This window comes from Aquila chrysaetos, chromosome 11, assembly GCF_900496995.4.
Source record: "Aquila chrysaetos chrysaetos chromosome 11, bAquChr1.4, whole genome shotgun sequence".
Lineage (NCBI taxonomy): Eukaryota > Metazoa > Chordata > Aves > Accipitriformes > Accipitridae > Aquila > Aquila chrysaetos.
This window is the reverse complement of record NC_044014.1, coordinates 43,282,411-43,304,404: the sequence shown is the minus strand read 5'-3', so window position 1 is coordinate 43,304,404 and position 21,994 is coordinate 43,282,411. Positions and strand designations below refer to the sequence as shown.

The following is a 21,994-nucleotide window of genomic DNA, read 5'->3' as shown; positions in this document are numbered from 1 at the left end:
CGGCCACCGCTCTACCGCCGCTGCGCATGCGTCGAGCCGCGGAGGGGCGGGCGGCCGGCTCGACGCCTGCGCAGCTGCGGCGGCGGCGGGGGGGGGGGGCGGTGCGGAGCTCAAACTGACCACTGCGCAGGCGCCGGATGCCGCGTGCGCGCCCCCGCCGGAAGCGGAAGTAGGTCGTTTGCGGTTTCTCGGAAGATGGCGGCGGCCGGTCCGGCTCCCGGTCCCGTGGACGAGCTGGTCTCGTCGGTGACGCTTTACCGCCGGCGGCCGAGGCTTCTTCACGGCACCGTGTTGCCCTTCGTGGCGGGGCTCTACCCGGCCTGGTTGTGGCTGTGGGGACCGCGCGTATGGGCGGCATGGGGGGAGGCGACGGCCGCCGCGGCGGTGGAGGAGGAGGGCCCGAAACCGGGACCGGGCCCCGCGCCCCCCGAAGCCGCATTGCTGGCGCTCGCCGCCATCGGTGTCGTCCATCTGCTGACGGCTCTCTCGGGGCTGTGGTCGGTGCACGCTCACTGCGCCCTCACCTGCGTCCGGGTGAGTCCCGGGGCTGCCGGTGCTGGAGAACCCGCCGGGACTGCTCCCGAGCAGCGCGGGGAGGCTCCTGCCCTTCCCCGCGGGCTCTTCTGTCGTGTGGGGGCGGCTGAGAGCGCGGAGGCGTTCAGTTTCTTGGGGGGGGGTGCAGACTATGTTTCTTGTGATGTGGCAGAGGAAGGAAGCTTTGCAGGCGCGATGAGAGAGAGGGTGAGGGGCTTGAGGAGACGCTTTGCACAGAAATGCGTCTCCCTTGAGCTGGGCTTGGGCAGGGTGGCTGTGTGCTGGCGGGGGGGAAGGAGAGATTCGTGCCTTTGGCAGGCCCTGGCACGGTGTCGGGGAGTCCAGCAGTGTATCTGTGCACAGGCAGCCTGGGGGGAGTTGAGTGTTCAGGGCAGGGGCCGACTGCCTTTGCTAGTGTCGATTGTTCCGTCTTTGGATGGTGGACGCGCTGGTTCCCATTTTTGCAGTTGCTGTTGTAACCGCGTCTTGCTGGCAGCTGTATATGTCTTAACTGCAAGTGGGGTACTGAATATCCTTCCTTTGGTGGTAAGGTACAATTTGGGGAATGGCTTGTGATAATGGGAACTTCCCTGATTCTCGCAACGGCTCCGCAAAAGCACCCAGCTGCAAAGAGCTCTTTTCTCCACGTGTCTTAATGCAATCTGGTAAGGATTCCTCCCGACTTGTTAAAACTCAGGGTCTGTGATCCGCTTTACGAAGCGTGTCTTGTTTGCGTTTCAGGAACCTTGTCCTAAGAAAGCCACATTGGCTAAAGTTGTGCCAACCCCAAATAATGGATCAGTAGAACTAGTGCCACTCCACCGAGACCAGGTAAGGATCCGGCTGTCGGGAGCAGAACTGACATCTGTCACGTGCCAGGGAGCTGCTGCCTCGTGCTACTTCAGCCTGCAGTTTGTTAGCTTTTAACTTAAGTAATTAGGGAAAAATCAGCTGCGGTCGGTCACAAGTGGGGATGTTAAAGATTGCATGGTGTTTCCTGGTGCGTGTACCACAAGCAGAGTCGTACAATAACTAGAGATGTAAGGGACTGGGGTTTCTTTCCTTCTTCAGGCCAGATTATGTGGGGAGTGAAGCCTTTGGCGTGTGTTCAACTGGTTGGTTTTTTTCCCCCTTTCTGCAGGGTGAGGATGGGCAGGAGGCTCTTTCCTTTGAATTTCAGAAAATCAAATACTCGTATGAGATAGATGGCAAGAAACAGTTTCTTCCTGTAGCTTTCCCTGTGGAACATCCCCTTTGTTACTACCAGAATGCCCGAGGCTATCAGGAGGACAAAGATATTCGAGCAGCTGAGAAGAAATACGGTACAAACAAGTAAGTTTTCCAGGCGCAGACCTCTCTTTGCTAAAGCATCCCAGCGTGTCAGGAACAACGTTTTTGAACCACAGTTCTGGTCCTGTTTTTTACATTTCAGTTACTCACGGCACTTGCTTTAAATTCCTTTAAGGATAGAGAACAGTATCGGACCAAGGGGTTTTCTCCAGCATGGTCTATAGGTGCAGATTAACTGCATATAATAAATTAACTGAATCAAAGTCATTGAAAACAGGGAGATTGTGGACATTCTGGAGTAGAACCTGCTCTGATGCCAGAGGCTGCAGATGGCTTTTGGGTTGGGCTTTTGCTGAGAGTCTTGAATGTTTAGGTTAATAAGGATTCAATTCTTTCCCAGGGCTGAGATGGTGGTGCCGGAGTTCTTGGAACTCTTTAAAGAAAGAGCTACAGCTCCATTCTTCGTCTTTCAGGTAAAATGAACAAACAAAAAGAGCTGTAAGTACTTCTCCCTGCTAAAAAATGAGAGGATTCCTTACAATCCTGGCTTGAGAGCCATAAACCAGCTGGCAGCTTTCTAAAACCAGGAGTAGATGCTGTTCTTGCACTGTAATACTGGTTTTACTGCTGGGAGTGACCCTGTTTCTCCCTAATGCCTTACTGTGACTTTCTGGTTTTCTGGCTTGCTACTATTAAGTGTTATACCAAGTTAGCTTAAAAAAAAAATAAATTCCTAGAACTTGAAGGCTTTTGTTTTCTGAGTGAGATTAGAATAACTTCCGTGTCCTCCCCACAGGTGTTCTGTGTGGGTTTGTGGTGCCTGGATGAATACTGGTATTACAGTGTTTTCACCCTCTCCATGTTGGTTGCGTTTGAAGCTTCTCTGGTCCAGCAGCAAATGAGGAACATGTCGGAGATTCGAAAAATGGGCAACAAGCCGTACATGATCCAGGTAATTGGAACCAGAGAGGATTATGCATTAAATTTTTGATGTAGCTGTCTTTTAGCTGACTTGCTGTTCCTTTTTCCCATCCTTTTCCTCTGAACCTCTTCTGACGCGTGCAGGGCTTCTCAAAGTGGTTTGTTTTTTTCTACAGGTTTACAGAAACCGCAAGTGGCGCCCCATTTCCAGTGATGAGATTATTCCAGGGGACATCGTTTCCATTGGTAATGACTTGCACAATGGTTGTAATCTGATTTTGAATAAGCTTTTGATTTCTTCTGGTCTGTTAAGTTGTGCAGTGAATTGAATTAGGCATAAAAATCTTAACAGTCTTGGTTGGGTGCTTTTGAGGACTTTGATTCATAGGTGTCACAATTCAAGGGTCCAAGAGATTAATCCTTGGGCTGGATCTCTTGGACCTGCTAGCTGTCTTGAAGAAAGGTAAATACCTAGATAAATCGTCCTCAGATTTTTCATCTTAGGATTGTGAAGATGAAGAGTTCCCTTCCTCCTGACAATATCTTCCTAGAATGGAAAGGGGAAGGGCAGATCTCTCTCTTAGCTCTGCTCTCCTTTTTAAGGTTGTATTACCCCAGGATGTGGTGCCAGTCTTTGAAGCCTGAATGGCAATGAGAACCAAGTGACTTGATTTTAAACTTTCCTGGTCTCAATAGAGACTTAATAACCTTCAAACCCTTTCGGTTCTCAGCAGTGCTGAGTGGGTGCGTGCTGTGCTAGACCTGGCAGCCCATGGGAGGTTTGAAGCTTTAGGAATCTCCTGTATCTCAGCTAAACTGGAGGAGAGCTGTGCCCTGCCGGACAAATAGTCAAACAATAGTCACTTCTGCCTTTGAGCTTCTTCTCAGTTTTAACGTATTAATTGCAGGCCGATCTCCTCATGAAAATCTAGTGCCGTGCGATGTGCTGCTGTTACGTGGAAGGTGTATTGTAGATGAAGCTATGCTGACGGGAGAGTCTGTGCCACAGATGAAGGTCTGTGTGAAGTGTCCCCTGTGCTGTCCCTTTATTGCAACCTGGAAGAGTAAAAATACTCAAGCCACTGCAGCATTTGCGAGTGCAAATTAATCTCTTTGTGTGAATGCTGGCCCAGGCAACCTGGTCTGTTTGTTGTCAGCTCCCTATCAGTGATTGATGGTCTCTGGTAAATGAGAAACAGAAATGTCTGTTTTGTCTGGCAGTGTCTCCAGCCTTTGGGTCTGAACTCTGTCGTGTGGGCATGGCATCGCCCTCCTACACATTCCCCGGTCTGGATTCCTTTGGCTGGGTAGAGGTGGGAGGAGGAACAAGTGTAAAGCACTTCAAAACCCTGAATCTTCCTTCTTTTTGTGCCAGTGGGTGACTTAAAAATGCTAAAGTAATGCTTGCAGAGCCTCCCTTGCTGAATTCAGTGTACCAAGGGTGAACTAGTCCCCCAAAACCAGAATTTCCGCAGGTGGCAGGCTCTAAACCCAGACTGATCAGGAGTCGAGTGGCGTGTTAAGGTCTAGATTCAGTTCAGGCCACCTTCAGCTGACGTGAAGCTAAGAACATCTTGTGGGATAAGGACAGAAAGGAACACTTGAAGTTTACTTGTTGATAGCTGTGAATCTGAGACCTGAATGTTGTTCTGCAGGAGCCTGTGGAGGATCTCAGTCCAGAGCACGTCTTGGACATGCAGACAGATTCCCGGTTACACATCATATTTGGCGGAACAAAAGTGGTGCAGCACATCCCGCCCCAGAAAGCCAGCACAGGACTGAAACGTATGTACCTGCACAAATTCCCTTGGAGAGGGCACATCATGCGCTCACAGATTTGTTTTAAAAGGCTTGATGCAACTTTTGGAGGATGGCATTGAGTCATTCTCCTTGGCTCTGTCACTAACAGTTTACTGTGATTATTGGACGGCTGTGATATTCTGTTGAAGTTGACTATGTCCCCTTGTAAGTGAGAGGAGGGTGTAGCTTCGAGTGTATTCTGCCTGTGATAAGCCTATAAAGGACTTCCATAAGCTTACTGTTTTCATTCCTGCTCCTGTTCCAGCTGTCGATAATGGGTGTGTGGCGTATGCTCTGAGGACCGGCTTCAACACATCTCAGGTAAGATGTGAACATGCCTTCTCACCTCTGTCTTGTCGATGACGTTGGTTGTGTCGTTCAGTGCTTTGCTGTCAGGAAATCCTTATGAAGTACCGCAGTGGGAAAATATAAATCAGGGCATTAAAATTACTTTTTTGTTTGGAAGAGGAATAAATAAGGTTGGTCTCTTCTCTGTGTGTCAAATAAGTAGTCTGATGTTTGGTGCAGAAGCCTGGGAGTCAGGATTCAGGGTTCCCGTTGTGACTGGCCACACTATGTGTATACTACAGCTCCTGGTTATCCCTGTTTCTGTAATGATAATTGTTAGGAAAGTGCATTTGAGTGTGTTTGTAGAGACTGGAGGTGTGAACGTGAGCTTTTTCAATTGAAAATTGAAGACTGCTTCAAAGAAATCATCAACTTAAGTGACGTAGGAACAGGTTTAGGGTTTTTAACAGATTAATTACAGGAATGGGAATAAGTTTCAGGCTCTGGCACCAAAACACCAGAATGTAATTTTAAAATTGGGAGTCATACATATTTTTAACAAACTACTGCATGCTGCAGAGATAGCTTCTTGCACTGAAGGCTATTCTTCTCAGGGGAAATTGCTACGTACAATCCTCTTTGGGGTGAAGAGAGTGACAGCCAATAACTTAGAGACCTTCATTTTCATCCTGTTCCTGCTGGTCTTTGCCATTGCTGCTGCAGCTTACGTCTGGATTGAAGGTGAGATTTCTTCTTGCCTCTTTCCAGGTCTCTACACAGGACTTGTACCAAAGCTTGTGGGAAGGACAGTTGACGTAATTTCTGAGAGTTACAATAGCTGGGTTGGGCTGCGCCAGTGTTTCAGTGTAGGGGCCCACACTGCATTCTGGATGCTTTTCTTGCCCTCCCACAGCCCTTCCTAGGTAGGTGAGCTTCTTTGTGGTACTCATCTTAGTTCTGTGGGGCACACAGCCTGAGGATGAGGAGGTATACAGGTCTTCCGTCTCATTCCGTAGGCACCAAGGATCCTAGCAGGAACCGTTACAAGCTCTTCCTGGAGTGTACTTTAATACTGACTTCGGTCGTTCCCCCTGAACTTCCCATTGAGCTCTCTCTGGCTGTCAACACCTCCCTCATTGCCTTGGCCAAGCTCTGTAAGTACCAAGCCTAAACACAGAAACAAAAATAGGACTGCTTTCTTGTGTCTGGAACTGTGGGGATGTTGGTGAGGAAATGAGTGTGAAATGACTGTAGTGTCCTCAGTTTCTACCCAGTGACAGTATGGGTTTTGGAGCTGGTGTATATGAGGGGGTTTAAACCCCAAAGAACTTAGGAGTTGTGTGCTTTGAAGTGGGTCCTAAATCAAGTGTAGGAGGGAACCGCTTGCTCAACAGTCCTGCAGTTCTGCACTGAGCAGGCTCCTATATATGGAATAGGGAGGCCAATGACTTCTGTGTTGGACTACATCATTGCTACAACTTGGGGTCTGTTCTGGTTTCAAATGCCACATAAATTCAGAATGGGGAGTTTTGGGTTCATTAACTCTATCAGCACCGTGTTGATAGCTCCTGTCTTGTGATTAAAGCCACTGAGTGTCCTGTCCTGGCTTTGTTGTAGCTGATCTCTCACAGAATTTCCTCTCCTCTCTTCTAGACGTGTACTGTACAGAGCCCTTCCGCATCCCATTTGCAGGCAAAGTTCAAGTTTGCTGTTTTGACAAAACCGGCACATTAACCAGTGATCACCTCGTAGTGAGAGGAGTAGCTGGGCTCAGGTAGGTCCTGGGTGATTTTCATTATATGATTTGCTGTGGTCTGGGCTTTGGGCACTGTGTGATCACATTCCAGTGAGGAAGAGAAGATAGAAGAGGGATTCAGAGAGTGAAAGAAGTGGATTGAACGGGAAGGAGAGAGGGTTGTTGGTCTCTGGCAACAACACTTATGGGCTCAGGACTTGTGAATTTAATCGTCTTGGGGGACTTCTTGCACAGGGTTTTTATTTAACTGAGATCTTTGCTGCTTCTCTGTGCAGTAGCATCCTGCCTTCTCATGTCACTGTCGTAATGAACTGTGCTTGAAGGCTAGATGCCACAGCAGAGAGACATCTCGGCTCTTTGATCTGCAGTTATTTAAATGTGTTAGTTCAGGCCTCTACTTTGAGTGTTCTGCTTGAATCAAGTTTGCTTTGGAGGACTGGCAAAAATTATGGGCTTTGGCACTGTTTGCAGTTGAGACAGCGCCAGATTTTCTATGGCTTTGATCTCGCCATGAGAAGCTCCACTGTTTACTGTATTAGAGTAGGAATTTTTGGCTGGGAAAAATTCCAGAATTTGTCTGAGATAATGTGAATGGGTCTGTTAACATGGGCAGTCTTTTTTATGCTGCAGGGATGGGAAGGAAGTGACACCAGTATCTGACATTCCTGTAGAAACCCACCGAGCGATTGCTACTTGCCACTCACTTGTACAGTTGGATGATGGGACGCTGGTGGGAGATCCATTAGAGAAGGCAATGTTGATGGCTGTGGACTGGACCCTGACCAAAGGTAAAACCTGATTCCAACTCCTCCCTGGTTGATACCTGAGCCATGTTTATATATGCTGTGGGTTGTGGGGTGGGGTTTTTTGGAGGAGGTGACGATGATAACACTTTGTCAGTTTTGAGCTTGACATTATCTAGTCTATAGAGGTTTCCTATGCCTCATGCCAGCTTTCTGCACAGAGTGAATTCCATGTGGTATGATCCCAGGAACTGGTTTGGGGCAGTGGAAATCCTTGCACTGCGTGTCTGAGGGACAACAAATAGTAGGAGTCTGTTCTCAGGACTGCAGATACTGCATTCTGCAGCTGGCATGCTCAGGTTGGTGTCTTTTGGTTCTGATTGTGCAGACTCACTAAAATCAGGGTATGACTAGCGCAGATTGCAGTAGTGAAAACATGACAGTGTGGGTTTTAGCATGGTCTGCTGGTAGTCTCTTTGGAGGCTTTCTACTCTGCTTTCCTGTCTTTCACAAACAGGTAACTAAAGTAGAAATCTTCCAGAAATACTATATACCTATCCCACTGAAACCCATGCTGTTGTGGTTTTTTTTGCTTCTGTTTTTTTACCTGCTACAAATTACATTCAACCTGCTGTGTAGCTGTTCGTACTAATGCACACAGGCGTTCTGATCAGTTATATCCCTTAATTGTTGGCATGATAATTTCCAGCTCTGTATGCTTGCATCTAAAGAGAGGAAATTCATATTATCTCGGTGACCTATGGGTTCCTTTGGGACCCAAAGGGAGGGATGTTGCTTTTGATACCGAGAAACCTTTCAGGATTTCCTGATCTGTTTGTTTCCAGATGAGAAAGTTTTCCCCAGAAGTATTAAAACTCAGGGACTGAAAATTCACCAGCGCTTTCATTTTGCCAGTGCCCTGAAAAGAATGTCTGTCTTGGCGTCGTACGAGAAGATCGGCTCGACTGATCTCTGTTACATTGCAGCTGTGAAAGGGGCCCCAGAGACGCTACACAAAATGGTGAGCGCATCTCTCTAGGAGAGGAAGGGCCTTCTCTAGCACCTGTGCTCGTCCCCGTACATCTCTGCTTGTCCCTGCCCAGTCGGGAACCTGAATGACATAGGGATTTCATCCTGCAAAAGAGCACAGCGAGCCAGTGCCTGAAAATAAACTCCGCTGGGGAGTTTCAGTCTAATCCCAGTGAGATCTGAGTATCTTGCCATATGTGTTCCTGGCCCTGTTGTTTTTGCTGACAGCAGAGGGCTAAATCTGGGGGATCTTCTCTTTTGCCCGTGATGGTGAGGGACCCTGCCAAAGGTGCCTCTTTTCCCCTGTCTGCATATTTAATGTGAAGTGCTGGAATGGGCTACAGAATTGTGTTTGGAACTGTGTTCATATGATGCTTTTCCCCATGCCTTCTCTAGTTGTCTCAGTGCCCAAGCAACTACCATGCTGTCCACACGGAAATTTCACATGAGGGGGCAAGAGTGCTGGCCCTTGGCTACAAAGAACTGGGGCACCTCACTCACCAGCAGGTATATCTGTCTGTTTAAGCCTTGAAATTGAGCTCCTGTCAAAGGAAACAGAGATGGTGTGAGCAGGGCTGGGGAAGAGGGTGTCTCTTTTGGGATGTGGTTGCCCAGAGCTGCTGTAACCGTGTTGCTTTTATGATCTGGATCTTCTGGGAAGATTGCAACCTCTGCGTTGTGCTCCCAGCATTGAATTCCTGTGCATTATTGATCAATACTTCTGTTTCCCTGTTCGTAAAGCAGGGTAAATTCTTTCCTTGTAACAACTGAGGAGGCTCAGCACTGAACTTCTTAGCTGTGAACCTGGTTTTATGTGGGGATGGGCACGTGTAACTGTTTTCAGGGCTGTCTCTGTGGAGCTTTGTGCCAAAGAAGCCTTTCTTCTAGAGCAGCTGGGGACGGTCCAGGGTTGCTCTGTGCATCTCAGAGCACCAGTTGTGTTTCTAGTGATGCTCAGATTGCAAGGAAGCACCCGTTGGAAAACAAGATTCCTGCTACAAAGCAGCAGGTAACACTCAGCTTGCTGATTTGCTTTGGCAGGTGCGAGAGATGAAACGTGAAGCTTTGGAGTGTGATCTTAGGTTTGTTGGATTCATTGTGGTTTCCTGTCCTCTCAAAGCGGACTCCAAATCTGTCATCAGGGAGATCCAGAATGCATCACACCACGTAAGCGTCAGCAGCATCCTAGACTTACCAGTAGCCATGGTGTTTGGGATGTGGAATTTCAGTACCAGAAGGCTTTGTGGAACGAGGGCAAAGGCTTTCCCATGGTGAAGGCAGGGAGACCTTGTGGATATGATGTTACTTTTGCGGTGGGATTTGCCCTGGCCCAGAGAGAAAGCATTTCTGCGGGGTGCTGCAGAGAGCAACACCTCATAGGGAATGTCACAAGGGTCCAAGCTAGGTAGAACCCTTAAGTGTAAAGGAGACTTCCTGTGAAGTGCTGCTTGCCTACCCAGAACTGATTTTTGACCTCTCTTGCTTTCCCCTCAGGTAGTGATGATAACAGGAGACAATCCTCTCACTGCCTGCCATGTGGCCCGGGAGCTACACTTCCTCCAGAGGGAGCACACCCTCATTCTGCAGCCTCCTGTGAGCAAAGGTAACCGATCCCTTGCAGGAAACTCTTCTGTGTTTTGGAGGACAACAGCCAAAGCCCTGCTGGGGCACTGTATCAAAGTTAGCCACGTGCTGTTAGCACTGCTGCTTGATGCTGATAATGGAAATGACTCACTTTCCAGAAGCCTAGATAACCCTCTGTCCATTGCCCCTCTCTTTTCTGGCTTGGAGTACTATGCAAGCTACATACCTTCCTCTGCCAGCTCCAAAACTAAGCCATCTGAGCACCAAAATAACAAAAATAACGGCAGCTTGAAGGCCTCCTTGCTGCAGGTTCAGAGGCCATCCAGGGAAGCTGAGAGCCATGTCACTGCAGGGAAGGGGAGTCCACATAAAGACCATAGCTAGGTGGGAGGTGGGCATGTCACTGTCCTAAGAAGTGGAGGTCCTTGCGTCCATAATGCGAGGGTCAGCATCTGTAGAGTGGCTGGGAGCATTTCTCACAGCCAGGCACCTCAGGCATGTTCATGTCAAGCTCGTGCTTCTCTTTCCAGGCTCCAGCTGGCAGTGGCAGTCCATCGATGGTGCTGTCATGCTCCCAGTCTTGCCAAACTCCTTGCGAGAGCTGACACAGCGGTATGACCTGTGCATAACTGGGGAAGGTCTCTCTCACCTACAGTCTGTGAACAGACAGCAGCTGCTGAAACTCATACCACACATCCAGGTGTTTGCCAGAGTGGTGCCAAAGCAGAAGGTGAGAGATTTCAGCTGCTGGTAAAACCCAGTTTTAGCAGGGTTCCCAGCAGGGCTCATGTGGTGCCTCGGAGCCACGTAGATACTAGCACATGATTAACGCTAAAGATGTTTACAGCAAACGAGCGTAACCTCTCCTGATACCCAAGCCAGCAGGCAGCAAGGACCAGAGCTCAGGATGTGCCACATTGTTATCCTGAAGAGTCCTGAGCCTGTTAGCCCATTCTAGCTCTGCATTCCTGAAACAGATCCTGAAGGTGAAGCTTTTGGACTCTGGCTGTGAGGCCACCGAGTTCCTGCAGAACAGAAGCACTTGACCAAGATGCATAACCCAGCGCAGACAGCAGCATATCAGAACACACAGGCTGCCCATTCTCACTACGCCTTTCTTTTTGCAGGAGTTTGTAATCACTACTCTGAAAAGCCTGGGCTATGTCACGCTGATGTGTGGGGATGGGACCAATGATGTCGGAGCTCTGAAACATGCAGATGTGGGTGAGTCCACATGCAGGACTCTCATGTGTGCCCCTGTCTGAGTTTGGCTAGTGTTCCTAAACACAGAACCAGTGTTTCTCTGGTGTTTTGAGGGCTGGGATTGATCTGACCAACATCATTTGGTGGCATAAACTAACATAAAGAAGAAGGATCTCTGTGCTGGTGGAATACTCACTGTGTGTGCGCCAGCAGGCAGCATGAATTAGCTGCCAAGAGGTTTTCCTGGAAGAAAGATTCTTCCTAATGTGTTTGGGTTTTTTTTTTTCCACTAAGCTTTACTTCAGCAAGTGTAACGTGTCTGAAGTCCCTGTGTAACTAGCCTGCCCCCCGACTCTAGGTGTGGATTGCAGTTGGGATCCCTACTTGGTGAAAATGCTCTGCCAGGAAAGGGATTACAGGCCTTTTTCCCTGCAGCTAATGTTTTTACACTCCTACAGGAGTGGCACTGCTGGCAAATGCTCCTGAGAGACTGCCCGAACGGAAGAAGAGAACCCGAGATGGACCCAGTGATGGGAGGCCTGCCCTGCCGTCGATGGGGAGTGGGACTGTGAAGCCCACCTCCCGTGGTGCCAAGCACAGAGTCATGTCCCAAAGAGAGGAACAGCTGGCAATTCAGAGGGTTGGTAACAAGATGTTTAAAAGCCCTGTTAACTTATCCTTGTTCTTTGTTCCTCCTCTGGTTTACTGCTAATTCATGAGAACCGGAAATGGCAGGACGTACTGGGGAAAAGACCAGCTTTTTTGCTTCTTATCCTGAAATAGTAAAATGGATTTGAGCAGAGAAGGTGCTGCTTTTCCAGCCAGCCATCAAGCTAAAGCTGCAAGCGTGAAGGCTTCTCAGCCTCCTCCCCTTGGAACAGGGGTGTGGGAGAGGATAGTACGAGATCATCTTTGATCCGGGTTGTGATAATGAGGTGTGCCTTTGTGTCTTTCTCCTATTCGCCTGCAGGAGCGGATCAGTCAGGTCCTGAAGGATTTGGAAGAGGAGCGTGTACCAGTCGTGAAGTTGGGTGATGCCAGCATTGCAGCCCCCTTTACCTCCAAGCTCTCTTCCATTCAGTGCAGTAAGTGCGTAGTGGGAGCTGAACGGTTGGTGGCCGTCTCCGTGTGTCCCATTTCCCCAAGGGGAGTAAGTCTAGATTTGAAAGAAGCCAAGACAGAGGGCGTGGGGTGGTGAGACATGCCCCCAAACCCATGGCTTTGCCGCCTTTTTGTGTGGAGCAACCCTGTGGGGGTTTCTTGGATGGGGACGGGAGCAGTGAGGGGTTAGCTTCCCTCTGTACTGCTTCAGAAAAGGAGAGGACTGAGGGACAAAGCCACAGAACCTGTTTTGTTTTGTTTCCAAATGCTTGCTTCCTCTTGCTCCTTAGTCTGCCACGTGATCAAGCAAGGTCGTTGCACGCTAGTGACAACACTCCAAATGTTCAAGATCCTTGCCCTGAACGCCCTGATCCTTGCTTACAGCCAGAGTGTCCTCTACTTGGAAGGGGTGAAGTTCAGTGATTTTCAGGCAACTCTGCAGGGTCTGCTGTTGGCTGGCTGCTTCCTTTTCATCTCCAGGTCGAAGGTAAGGGGAGGAAAGTGCTTTGGGACAGTGGCGGGCCAATGTCAGTTATATCAGGATTACTGAAGGAGTGCCTCTCTCCAAAAAAAGCAGTTTATTTTAGTAAGTTAACAGTCCACAATGCTGGAGGGCATAGGGTTTTTTTGCTCCCCTGGGTTTGGGAGGCTCCTGAGGCCAGCGCTTGCTTAAGGGAGCATCTTGTGATTGCCGGCAGGCAGCTTTGTTCAGGTTCGTGGAAGAGGTGGGAAGGGTAATGCAGATAAATGGTTCAGTTGAGGCTGTTACTTGCACCGACTAAGCTGTGGGTCTTGTGTATGTGTGAAGTGAAATTCTCACAGGCGTTTCCCAAGAAACACAATCATTAGTTGGATTCTGCTGGAAAACTGCCTAGAGATGGTCAAAACTGTTCCAGTCAACCTTGCTTGCTTTTCTTTCGCAGCCTTTGAAGACACTTTCCAAGGAGCGCCCACTGCCAAACATCTTTAACCTTTACACGGTCCTGACAGTGCTGCTGCAGTTCCTTGTGCATTTCCTCAGCCTCGTTTACCTGTACCGTGGTGCCCAGGCACGCAGCGATTCCAAGTAAGTGTCTCTTCCTCTGACACTGGAATTTTTTCTCCAGTTACTCTTAAGCAGGAGGGTGGATAGAGGCCTTCCCCACCACAGTGCTCTTCCTGCGAATGCTTTATCAAGCACTGCAAGTTTCATGTGTTAGACGCATCCAGAAAAAGCGTTTCTGAGTTGTGCATCAGCAGGCAGCTCACCGTGGCATGGATGCAATGGAACTGGTGTAAATATGGTCTGTGATACGTTGCAGTTCCTATGTCTACTGTTCCCACATGGACGGGGAAAGGGAAATAGAAATACACCAGTGAGTGTATTACTGGAAAGCTTAGAAAGAAAAACACATGCACCCCCTAATTTTTTTTCCACTTGATTTTTATTTTGTGGAAGAGAACCCAATGATTACCTGTGCTTGCAGCATCTGCAGCTCTGCTCTCACCCGTGCAAGCATGCTTGTGTCGGAGGTGGGACTGCTGCTAATGGGAGCCACCAAAGTTTGCAAACAAACTGTTGTTGCCCAACAAAACTTGCACGTAGTTTAAATAAACCATAGTTTAAATAAACTGGTGATTCTGAGTCTGGTCTACTGATCTCCAGCTTTGTTCCCTTTTAGACAGGAGGAGTTTGTGGATCTGTACAAGGAGTTTGAGCCCAGCCTTGTGAACAGCACTGTCTACATCATGTCGATGGCAATGCAGATGGCCACGTTTGCTATCAACTACAAGGCAAGCCATGTTTAAGTTACATCTCCAGCAGCACCAGAGAAATGATTTTGTAATTCAGGTGCAATAATACAAAACAACGTTCTTCTCATTTTGTCAGTGCTCTGCAGGGAAAAACTCCCTCTTTTTGCACCAAGTTGGAATGAGCCAACTGTCCTAAACTGTGTCACAAATTGCTCCGCATCCCCTAGTGTGCATGAGTACAGCCTTACCTCTGCTCACCGTTTCTCCCTGCTGTGTTTCAGGGCCATCCTTTTATGGAGAGTTTACAGGAGAACAAGCCTTTACTGTGGAGCATCGTCCTTTCAGGGCTTGCCATCGTGGGCCTTCTCACGGGCTCTTCGCCAGAATTCAATGAACAGTTTGGCTTGGTAGAAATCCCTACTGAGGTGAGCAGGCAGCGTTTCTCTGCGCCTACTGAATTTTAGGCACGGTTTCCAGTGGGAGAAGAGGTCTGAGCCTGTCTTCAGGAACTCTGGAGGAATCTTAAGGTTTTTAGCAGATAATGGCTCACAGGCGCACTAACTGCCCATATAGTTCTAAGTGAGAGGATGCGGTAGCAATCCTGCTGAAGCAGTGGGGATTTTTTTCCAGCATGCTGTCGCTTTTTTACAATTTAGTGACTTACTTACAGCGTGCTGTGAAAGCCAGAAGTTCAGGCTCTAGTTCAGCAGTTGCTGCAGGGGCTCTGGGCTGTGGGGCAGGGCAGCTGAAGAGGGACTAATGGGTTGTTTTTGTTTTCCTAGTTCAAGATTGTGATCACAGAAGTGTTGCTGGCTGATTTCTTCCTCGCCTTGCTAGTGGACCGAATTCTGCAGTTTCTGCTGGGGAGCGCAAAACTTAAAGTGCCTTCCTGAAACAGATTCCGAGCTCCCTCGCCCCCAGCAGTGCTATACGAAGGACAGCACCCAGGGCCATGTGTTTTGCCATCACGAGAAGAATCATCTGTAATTCTTTTGACAATAACTCTGATCCTGTTCAGAAACAGGCGTGGGGAGGCTTTCTTCCAAATCATGTGGACGCCACCTCTGTGAAACAAGACCTGACTTTTTAATGTTTGCAGGACGTACTACCAACTGTCGGGAGTTTTGTACTGCCCTAACGTTTAAGGAAACATTTACAGAATTTGGTAACTAAAATCAGAATCGATGTATTTTGAAACATGTTTGGAACTTCCTTTGTGGGGCTGAAAGTTTTGTGGTGTTTTTAATAGACGGTGAGATCAAGTGCAGGAATAAGAACGGCAACAAACTAGAGGTGAGGCTGAGGGGTAGGAGTTCTTACACAACAAACACTACAACCACCCTTGCAAGAGGTAATGTTCAGAATAAAGAGGTGTAGCATTGACAAAGCGTAGGAGAACAAACAGTGCCAAGAACTTCTATACATTATGCTGCTGTACATGCCAACCCTGAAGCCCTGTATTTCAAAACCATTACAAAAATATTTTGGCAGGTGAGAAGAGAAACATGTTTTATTTTCCTCCCTAAGCAATTCCTGTAATCAGATATTGATTGCATTTCTTCAGCTATCCTGAAATTTAATCTGAGAGAGGGAGGAGCTCAGCTCAGCGGGATGTTTGGCTGCAGTTTACATCCTCGAGGTAGACTCCGGTGCTAACAGACGCTGGGTGGGAGCCTAGCAGCAGCCGTCCTTTCAACTACAAAAGCGTAATTGTACTGAAAACAAAACAACAAGTGGTCAGGACAAGACACTGGTATTTGAGAAATGCCAAATATGACTGCTATCCACCTCAAAAGAGGTGCATGACCAAAGCAGCCTGCTTACCTCTTTCTCGATATCGGCAAGTGACTTAACATTCAGGTCTGCAAGGATAGCCTAAAAAAAAAAAAAAAGACATAAAATATTTCTAATTAAGAGTAGTTATGAGGTAGGACTAAGAACAGCAGCTTAAATGAAGACTCACGTTACTGCCAGAACTCAGCTTGCTTTCGAATTTGGGGTGTAGTGTGAAAGGCACTCCGTCCATAGCTGGGAAGATAAGTGAGAGATGCTTTAGGAACATCCCAGGAGCTGCTCTGAAAATATACAATTACTTAATTGCCGCATAAAGCCGATGAGTGGAAGGGGACACCTTAGCACCCAGAGAAGAGTTTGAGCAAGATGTCGGTGACATCTTTTAATTCAAGCCAGGACGAACTTTCAGGAAGGGAAAAGTCTTTAAGAAAACCTTCTAAAAATTGAGCTCAGTTCCAGTCTTTAAAGGGAACAACTGTGTGCAAACCAGCTATCGGCCTATGTTTTCATTTTAAAGTACTCTTTAAACAGGGATATCCTTGCTTTATGCAGCTTCCTCGTTTGATTCCAGATGAAGAACCAGTTTACCCGAGAGGCCGTAGATGTTGGAGGTGTCGTACAGAGATTCGTGCTGAGAAGCGCGTTTGATGCTGCATCGAGCCGCGGGTGACCTGTAGCAGATTGGAATAATTAACAGTCGGAGCATTAGCAGCGCGCAGCAGGTAACGAGCCCCAGACCAGGGGAACGGAAACAGTGAGGTGACGCCAGCAGTTGCAGGATTTATTCCCAGTCCTGAACTGGTTCAGGTAAGACTTGGGGTGGCGGGGGGGAATAAATGAGTGCGTACGTACTTGTGGTCTGAGTCGGGGGATTGGAGCGAGAGCTGCTTCAGACCTGCGCTGAGGGGCTGCGCCTTGGATTTCAAAACCGGCCCTTTTTTACACCAGATGGCAAAATTACCTATTTCCCTAGTGGGGAAAAAAAAAAAAAAATAAATAACCACCGGGCCCTTTGCCATGAGCAGTGGCAGGGTGGGCAGGGCCCCCCTACCCTATTTTCATGTAGTGCGGGAGGGCTTTGCTCTTGGAGCTCAGCTTGAGGTCGAAAACGGCCGTTTCAGCAGCGTCCAGCGGCAGCAGCTTCACGTAGACCCGCTTTTTGCGGGAGATGCCGGTCCCTGTGGAAAAGGGGGAGGAAAGCAGGCGGCAGGACCGGGAGGGTGGGAACCGGGGACCGGGCCCCGCTGTCCCAGACACACACCCTCCCCCCCCCCCCCCCCCCCCCCCCCCCCCCGCCAGGGAGTAGGGGTTACTTACGGGGCTCCGGGAACTCGGGGATCCGGGTGTAGCCGGGGGGCTGAGGGCTCCGGTCGCTCAGTACCTGCAGATCGGTCACTACGGGCCCGGGAGCCGCCTGGACGGGACGGGACCTCGGTACCGGCCCCGGTTCCGGCCTCCACCACCCCCCGCCCCGGTCCCGGTTTCTCCCCCCCCACCCCGCACCTGGGCTCCGCCGGTGCAGACGCAGAGGTACCCGCCGCCCTTGTGCCCGAAGCCTTTGCCCAGGTTGGCCGCCGCGCCCTCCACGGTAACGGTGATCTGCGGGTACAGGGAGCGTCAGGCCGCGGTGGAACCGGGCGGCGGCGTTGTCGTCCCGTCCCCCCCCGCCTCCGCCCGCCCCTACCGCGGTCCAGCCGGCGGGGGCCGCCTCGGGGGCAGCGGCCCAGGCCACGCCGGTGAGCGGGGTCTCCGCCGCCGCCATCATAACCGCCGCTTCCTCCCCGGGAGTGGCGGAGCTCCGCCCTCCCCCAGCTCCTCAACAACCATTGGACGGCGCAAGGTTACGGCTACGGCGATTGGCTGGCGCCATCTGAGCGACGAATGAGTTAGCCACTAAGCGACGACCGACCTCTCGGGGCGCCTTCGAAGGCGGAAGCGCGGGGGAACCGGGAAGGAACCGGGCTCCCCCCGCCTTTATTGACAGCAGCACCGACACCGCGGCCCGTAGCCCCCCCGCCAACCCCCGGCTCAGCCCTCCGGCGGCGGCATCTTCCTCAGCGGCGGGGCGGCGATCAGCTTGCGCACGGGGGAGTTCACCAGCTGCTGGAAAGTCCTTGAGGCTGAAACAGGTGGGGGAAATGCTCGTTAACCCCCGTTAACGAGCCCCACCGAGGCTTCCACACCCCGCCACCGAGGGATTCCCGCTTACCGAGCTGCTCCGAGAGGTGCCGGAGGTATTGCCGGCTGTCTTCGGTGAAGGCCTGCAGCAGCTTCACCGCTTGCTGTAGTTCGTCGAGCTGCAAAACCAAAGCGTTAAAAGGCAAAAAAAAAAGCTAAAAAAAAAAAAAAATTAAAGAGAATTTTTTCCCCCCAACTCACCACAAGCTCCATGCAGCTCAAGACCTCCCCCTGCTCATCCAGGATCTTCTGGTAGTTGGGTTTCGTGGAGAGGACTTGGGCCTGAGATGTCTGGAGGTAACTGCAAGGCTCAGCCTGCCCTTGGCTCCTCTTGCGTTCCTCCAGCTGCCTGCACAGCAAAAGTCATTTACCCCTCAGGCGGCGTTTCGTTTTCTTTTCCAACACGGAACAGCTCTAAGATGGACAGTAACAATCACACCTGGATATTTCTTCAGCACTTTCCTGGTGACGCAGTAAGAGCTCATCCCAGGACTGACATTCGGCAGCGAACCTGCAGAGCGAGAGGAGAGAACAGGTCTGTACCCCACAGCTGGAAAAACGAACCGCAGCGCAGGCTCGTACGAAAAAAAGAACCATTTAAAGGATCAAATATGCCCAGAATACCCTCGAGGAAGTGGTGGTCGAACCCATACTGGTGTTGAGAGACTCGGACCGTGCAGACGGTCGATCTTACCTGGCGATGTACTCCTTAACTTGGGCCACTGACTCATCCAAAGCCGGGTCCAGTAAAATCCTAAAGCACAGACAGATCATCAGCACCGTATAGCGAGATGTATATGTATAGTGAGATGTATACGTTCCACAGAGGGCTCTGGTGACTGTTTGGGTGCTAAATGCTTAGAATTGCAGAATACAAGAGAGAAAAGTCTTGATCTCAAAAAAGATAACGCCCCTCGGAATAGTCACTGTACTGGTTTGTCCAGGTATACCAGCACCCCAAAAAAAACTTGTAGCCACCAGCAGCAGGGTTACTCTTTGCAAATTTTGACAGTTGGGCAGGCCAAAACCAGAAAAACAGCATCACAGAACGGTTTAGGTTGGCAGGGACCTTAAAGATCATCTCGTTCCAACCCCCCCACCACAGGCAGGGACACCTTCCGCCAGACCAGGTCACTCAAAGCCCCGTCCAACCCAGCCTCTAACACTTCTACCACCTCTCTGGGCAACCTCTTCCAGTGCCTCACCACCCTCACCATAAAGAACTTCTGATCTAAACCTACCCGCTTTCAGTTTAAACCCGTTACCCCTCGTCCTGTCGTTACACTCCCTGACAAGGAGTCCCTCCCCGGCTTTCCTGTTGGCCCCCCTCCGCCCGCAAAGTACTGGAAGGCCGCTCTAAAGTCTTCCCAGAGCCTTCTCTTCTTCAGGCTGAATAACCCTAGCTATGTATGACCCCCCCAAATATATGATCCTTATTATTCATGTGCATATACCTGTGATTTTTATACCTATTTATTCATTTAATAGGCAAAATCTTATTTAGTCTGTCTTTGACTTCTGAACCACTCCCCTCCCCAGACCCTGCACGCCTACAAAGGGAAAACAGTGGTTTGTTTCCCATTAAAAAGTTTCACACACACCCCTAAAATCTGCTGGCACGTTAGCCTTTCCCTGCTGGTTCTGTTATAGTTGCCTGGATGAGGGAAGCGAGCTAATTAAAGTGTTTCAATGAAGCCAAAGCATTTTGACAACTGGTTTCTGCTGGCAGGGCGAGGTCCTTGTATGCAGCAACAGATGCATTTTGTGTTCAGGCTACCCCCTTCTTCCCCCCCAAAGCAGTACGACTCACTACTTACACTCCACAAGGGATGAATTTGGTGAGTCCTTACCCTTTAGGGTCTTCTACACAGCTCTGCAGCGTTCCGTCTTGTTTCAATTTCTGTATGTATCGCTTCAGGTCTTCGGAAACAGAGTGCACTGGAGATGATGGCAAAATAAAACAAGATAAAACAATACTCGTACCCACTGCCTAGAAAACTAGTAATACTGAGAAACGAAGCTGTTTCCTAACCTGCAGACACTGCTCTGACTCCTTATCAGAAGGCATTCTAGTTATGCTGTTTCTAAAGGAATAACTCATCTCTGTGGCCACGGTTTACATTAGTGTGTCCATTTGTCTTCCCTCCCAGAAACCGTGGTCACGCACAGCATCTTAAAAACAGCATTCCCATATTTTTGGCTGCACCCACCCCTTCTAGGAGACAGCTGGTTGTGTTTTGAGAGGATGCTAGGGAAGGGCCAGTATTTTTAACTTCAGGATTACCCTTGCTGATACATATATCACACCTTACCGTTAGCTTTGAAAGCCTCAGGGCTAAAGCTGTCAGTCTGCTTCAAGGCATGTTTGAGCTTCTGTGCAGAAAACTAAGAGAAAATGGAAAAGAAGGTCTTAGCACCCAATTCCTGAGCTCTATATATATGGCAGAGCTTGCGGGAGGATTTGTTACTGAATGAGAAAGGAGTCCCTCCTTCCCCAGCCCGTATTTCACAACTCAGTTATACAAATCAGAACGTACGTTTAGTGGCAGAAGGCAGGCAAGAGAAAAATGATTCACTTTTAAAAGAGAGGATCTTACCTGGAAACTGGACAACAGCAGCATAGAAAGCCGGTCTACCTCTGGCAGGTCCAGGCTAATTGATTTGCTTAATTCTGAAAAAAACAGAACAAAATTATTTAAGAACAATTACATTCACAACAAGCTACAAACAGCTGAAATGTTCCTGAAAGACACTAAAAGCTGTTGTTGTACAGGAGTGCGGTTTGCAGGATATGGAAGGAGCAGGGAAAAGAGGGAGAAACAGAGTTCCTAACAAGGAAAAGTCAGCGTAAGGCTCAACCGTGGAAATAAAAAGGCAGAGACAACAAATCACTGGTCTACAGAAGCCGCTAATGCAGCACCTCCTTTTAACCTCAAGTACCTGGACCTCCGAGACCACTGCCATCACAGCTGTCAGTGGCTACTAGTTTGGAATAACACAGTTATGCTGTAATCACCCTAAAGGTCATGCCATGAAATTAAATCTCAAGTTGCTGCAGGCTGCCCTACAAGTTTCTTGAGAGTGCTTGATAAAGGGAGGAAGGGGAGCACGGACCAGTGACATCTTGGTGAACAGGAGGCAGAGATTTTCGGCGTTTTGTCCCCTTCAGGCTTGAACGACACCAAGAGCGACGCTTGGCTTGAGGAGTGGTGATGAGCAGTCTCGGGGACAAGTTAAAAGAACGCGATGTATGGTCTTTCCTAGCACTGCTTCTCCAGGGAGACAGCCTTTTGGGACTAGGTCCGAGGGGGTGTTTCCTGAGACTGGGACCTCCTTGGGGTCCTTTCCTCGATCCCGCTGTCTCACTGTGACTAACGTTCTTCTCGTTAACAGCAGTTACATCAGGTAGATTTAGGAATTGTTCAGGATCCGCCTTCTTCTCTCCAGGGTCAACATCTGAGAAAAACAGACATAATCAACGCATCAGCAGGGTAGAAAGAGAGGAAAGGGTCTATTCCCAAGGATTCAGAAGCGCTGAACCTGTTCTTTACGCTTTGTTTTCCAGCTCGGTGCAACACCAGCGCTGAGGTACGACGGCTGGATCCCCACTTCACAGCCTCCCAAAACTGCCGGTGCCCCCGGTTCTCCCTTCCAGCACCGAGATCCTTCTCCCGAGCCCCGGGAGGGCCCCCCACTGGGCGGGGAACGATGCTCAGCACCACCCATCCCTTCCCGCTCCCGGGCCCGCCGCCTCCCTTACCTGACACTACAGCTTCAGCCGCCGGGCGGGCTCCGCCGGGGGAACGCTGAGGGGGAAAAACGGTTACGAGGCTGATAGCGAGGCCTCCCCGCGGCCCCCCTCAGCCAGACGGGACCCCCCCACACACACCACTCACCTCCTCTTCCTCCGTCCCGCCAGACGGCCGCGGTAAAGCGGGAGCCGGCCCGCAGCCCTTCGCCGGTTGCTCCGCCATGGCGGCGTCCCGCGGCCGCAGCGGCCGTTGGGCGCGGGGGATGGCGGGAAGGCGCCGCCCGCTGG

General features: G+C 49.8%; 3 protein-coding genes across 6 annotated transcripts; 1 reads left to right on the top strand and 2 right to left on the bottom strand.

The window, feature by feature from the left end:
• The first annotated feature begins 166 nt into the window (after positions 1 to 166).
• Positions 167 to 16,774, top strand: ATP13A1 (ATPase 13A1). Of its 3 annotated transcripts, none has more exons than XR_003925682.2 (27): positions 167 to 534; positions 1,276 to 1,365; positions 1,676 to 1,866; positions 2,225 to 2,297; positions 2,621 to 2,776; positions 2,922 to 2,991; positions 3,654 to 3,760; positions 4,401 to 4,530; positions 4,811 to 4,866; positions 5,448 to 5,574; positions 5,850 to 5,987; positions 6,487 to 6,607; positions 7,220 to 7,377; positions 8,178 to 8,353; positions 8,758 to 8,868; positions 9,403 to 9,528; positions 9,856 to 9,964; positions 10,476 to 10,675; positions 11,073 to 11,169; positions 11,607 to 11,788; positions 12,119 to 12,233; positions 12,540 to 12,736; positions 13,173 to 13,315; positions 13,911 to 14,022; positions 14,265 to 14,408; positions 14,766 to 15,148; positions 16,349 to 16,774. XR_003925682.2 is itself a non-coding variant. In XM_030029585.2 (26 exons), exons 1-26 carry the CDS (start codon positions 196 to 198, stop codon positions 14,874 to 14,876), a joined length of 3,579 nt encoding a protein of 1,192 aa, XP_029885445.1. In that variant the 5' UTR covers positions 167 to 195; the 3' UTR covers positions 14,877 to 15,180. The 3 variants fall into 3 exon arrangements, 1 of the variants encoding a protein (XP_029885445.1); XR_003925683.2 differs by having other exon boundaries at positions 16,330 to 16,774; XM_030029585.2 differs by lacking the exon at positions 16,349 to 16,774 and having other exon boundaries at positions 14,766 to 15,180.
• MVB12A (multivesicular body subunit 12A) lies at positions 15,476 to 17,740 on the bottom strand. Of its 2 annotated transcripts, XM_030029591.2 has the most exons (10): positions 17,633 to 17,740; positions 17,462 to 17,602; positions 17,281 to 17,376; positions 17,095 to 17,191; positions 16,829 to 16,955; positions 16,630 to 16,746; positions 16,366 to 16,448; positions 15,947 to 16,011; positions 15,808 to 15,858; positions 15,476 to 15,698 (listed from the first exon to the last, which is right to left on the bottom strand). In XM_030029591.2, exons 2-10 carry the CDS (start codon positions 17,540 to 17,542, stop codon positions 15,636 to 15,638), a joined length of 780 nt encoding a protein of 259 aa, XP_029885451.1. In that variant the 5' UTR covers positions 17,543 to 17,602; positions 17,633 to 17,740; the 3' UTR covers positions 15,476 to 15,635. The 2 variants fall into 2 exon arrangements, with proteins under 2 accessions (XP_029885451.1, XP_040983315.1); XM_041127381.1 differs by having other exon boundaries at positions 17,462 to 17,655.
• Positions 17,688 to 21,989, bottom strand: DSN1 (DSN1 component of MIS12 kinetochore complex). The gene is made up of 11 exons (XM_030029589.2): positions 21,852 to 21,989; positions 21,716 to 21,761; positions 21,070 to 21,411; positions 20,553 to 20,626; positions 20,268 to 20,340; positions 19,806 to 19,893; positions 18,650 to 18,709; positions 18,395 to 18,466; positions 18,157 to 18,304; positions 17,987 to 18,074; positions 17,688 to 17,897 (listed from the first exon to the last, which is right to left on the bottom strand). Exons 1-11 carry the CDS (start codon positions 21,927 to 21,929, stop codon positions 17,806 to 17,808), a joined length of 1,161 nt encoding a protein of 386 aa, XP_029885449.1. The 5' UTR covers positions 21,930 to 21,989; the 3' UTR covers positions 17,688 to 17,805.
• Between the last annotated feature and the right edge of the window lie 5 nt (positions 21,990 to 21,994).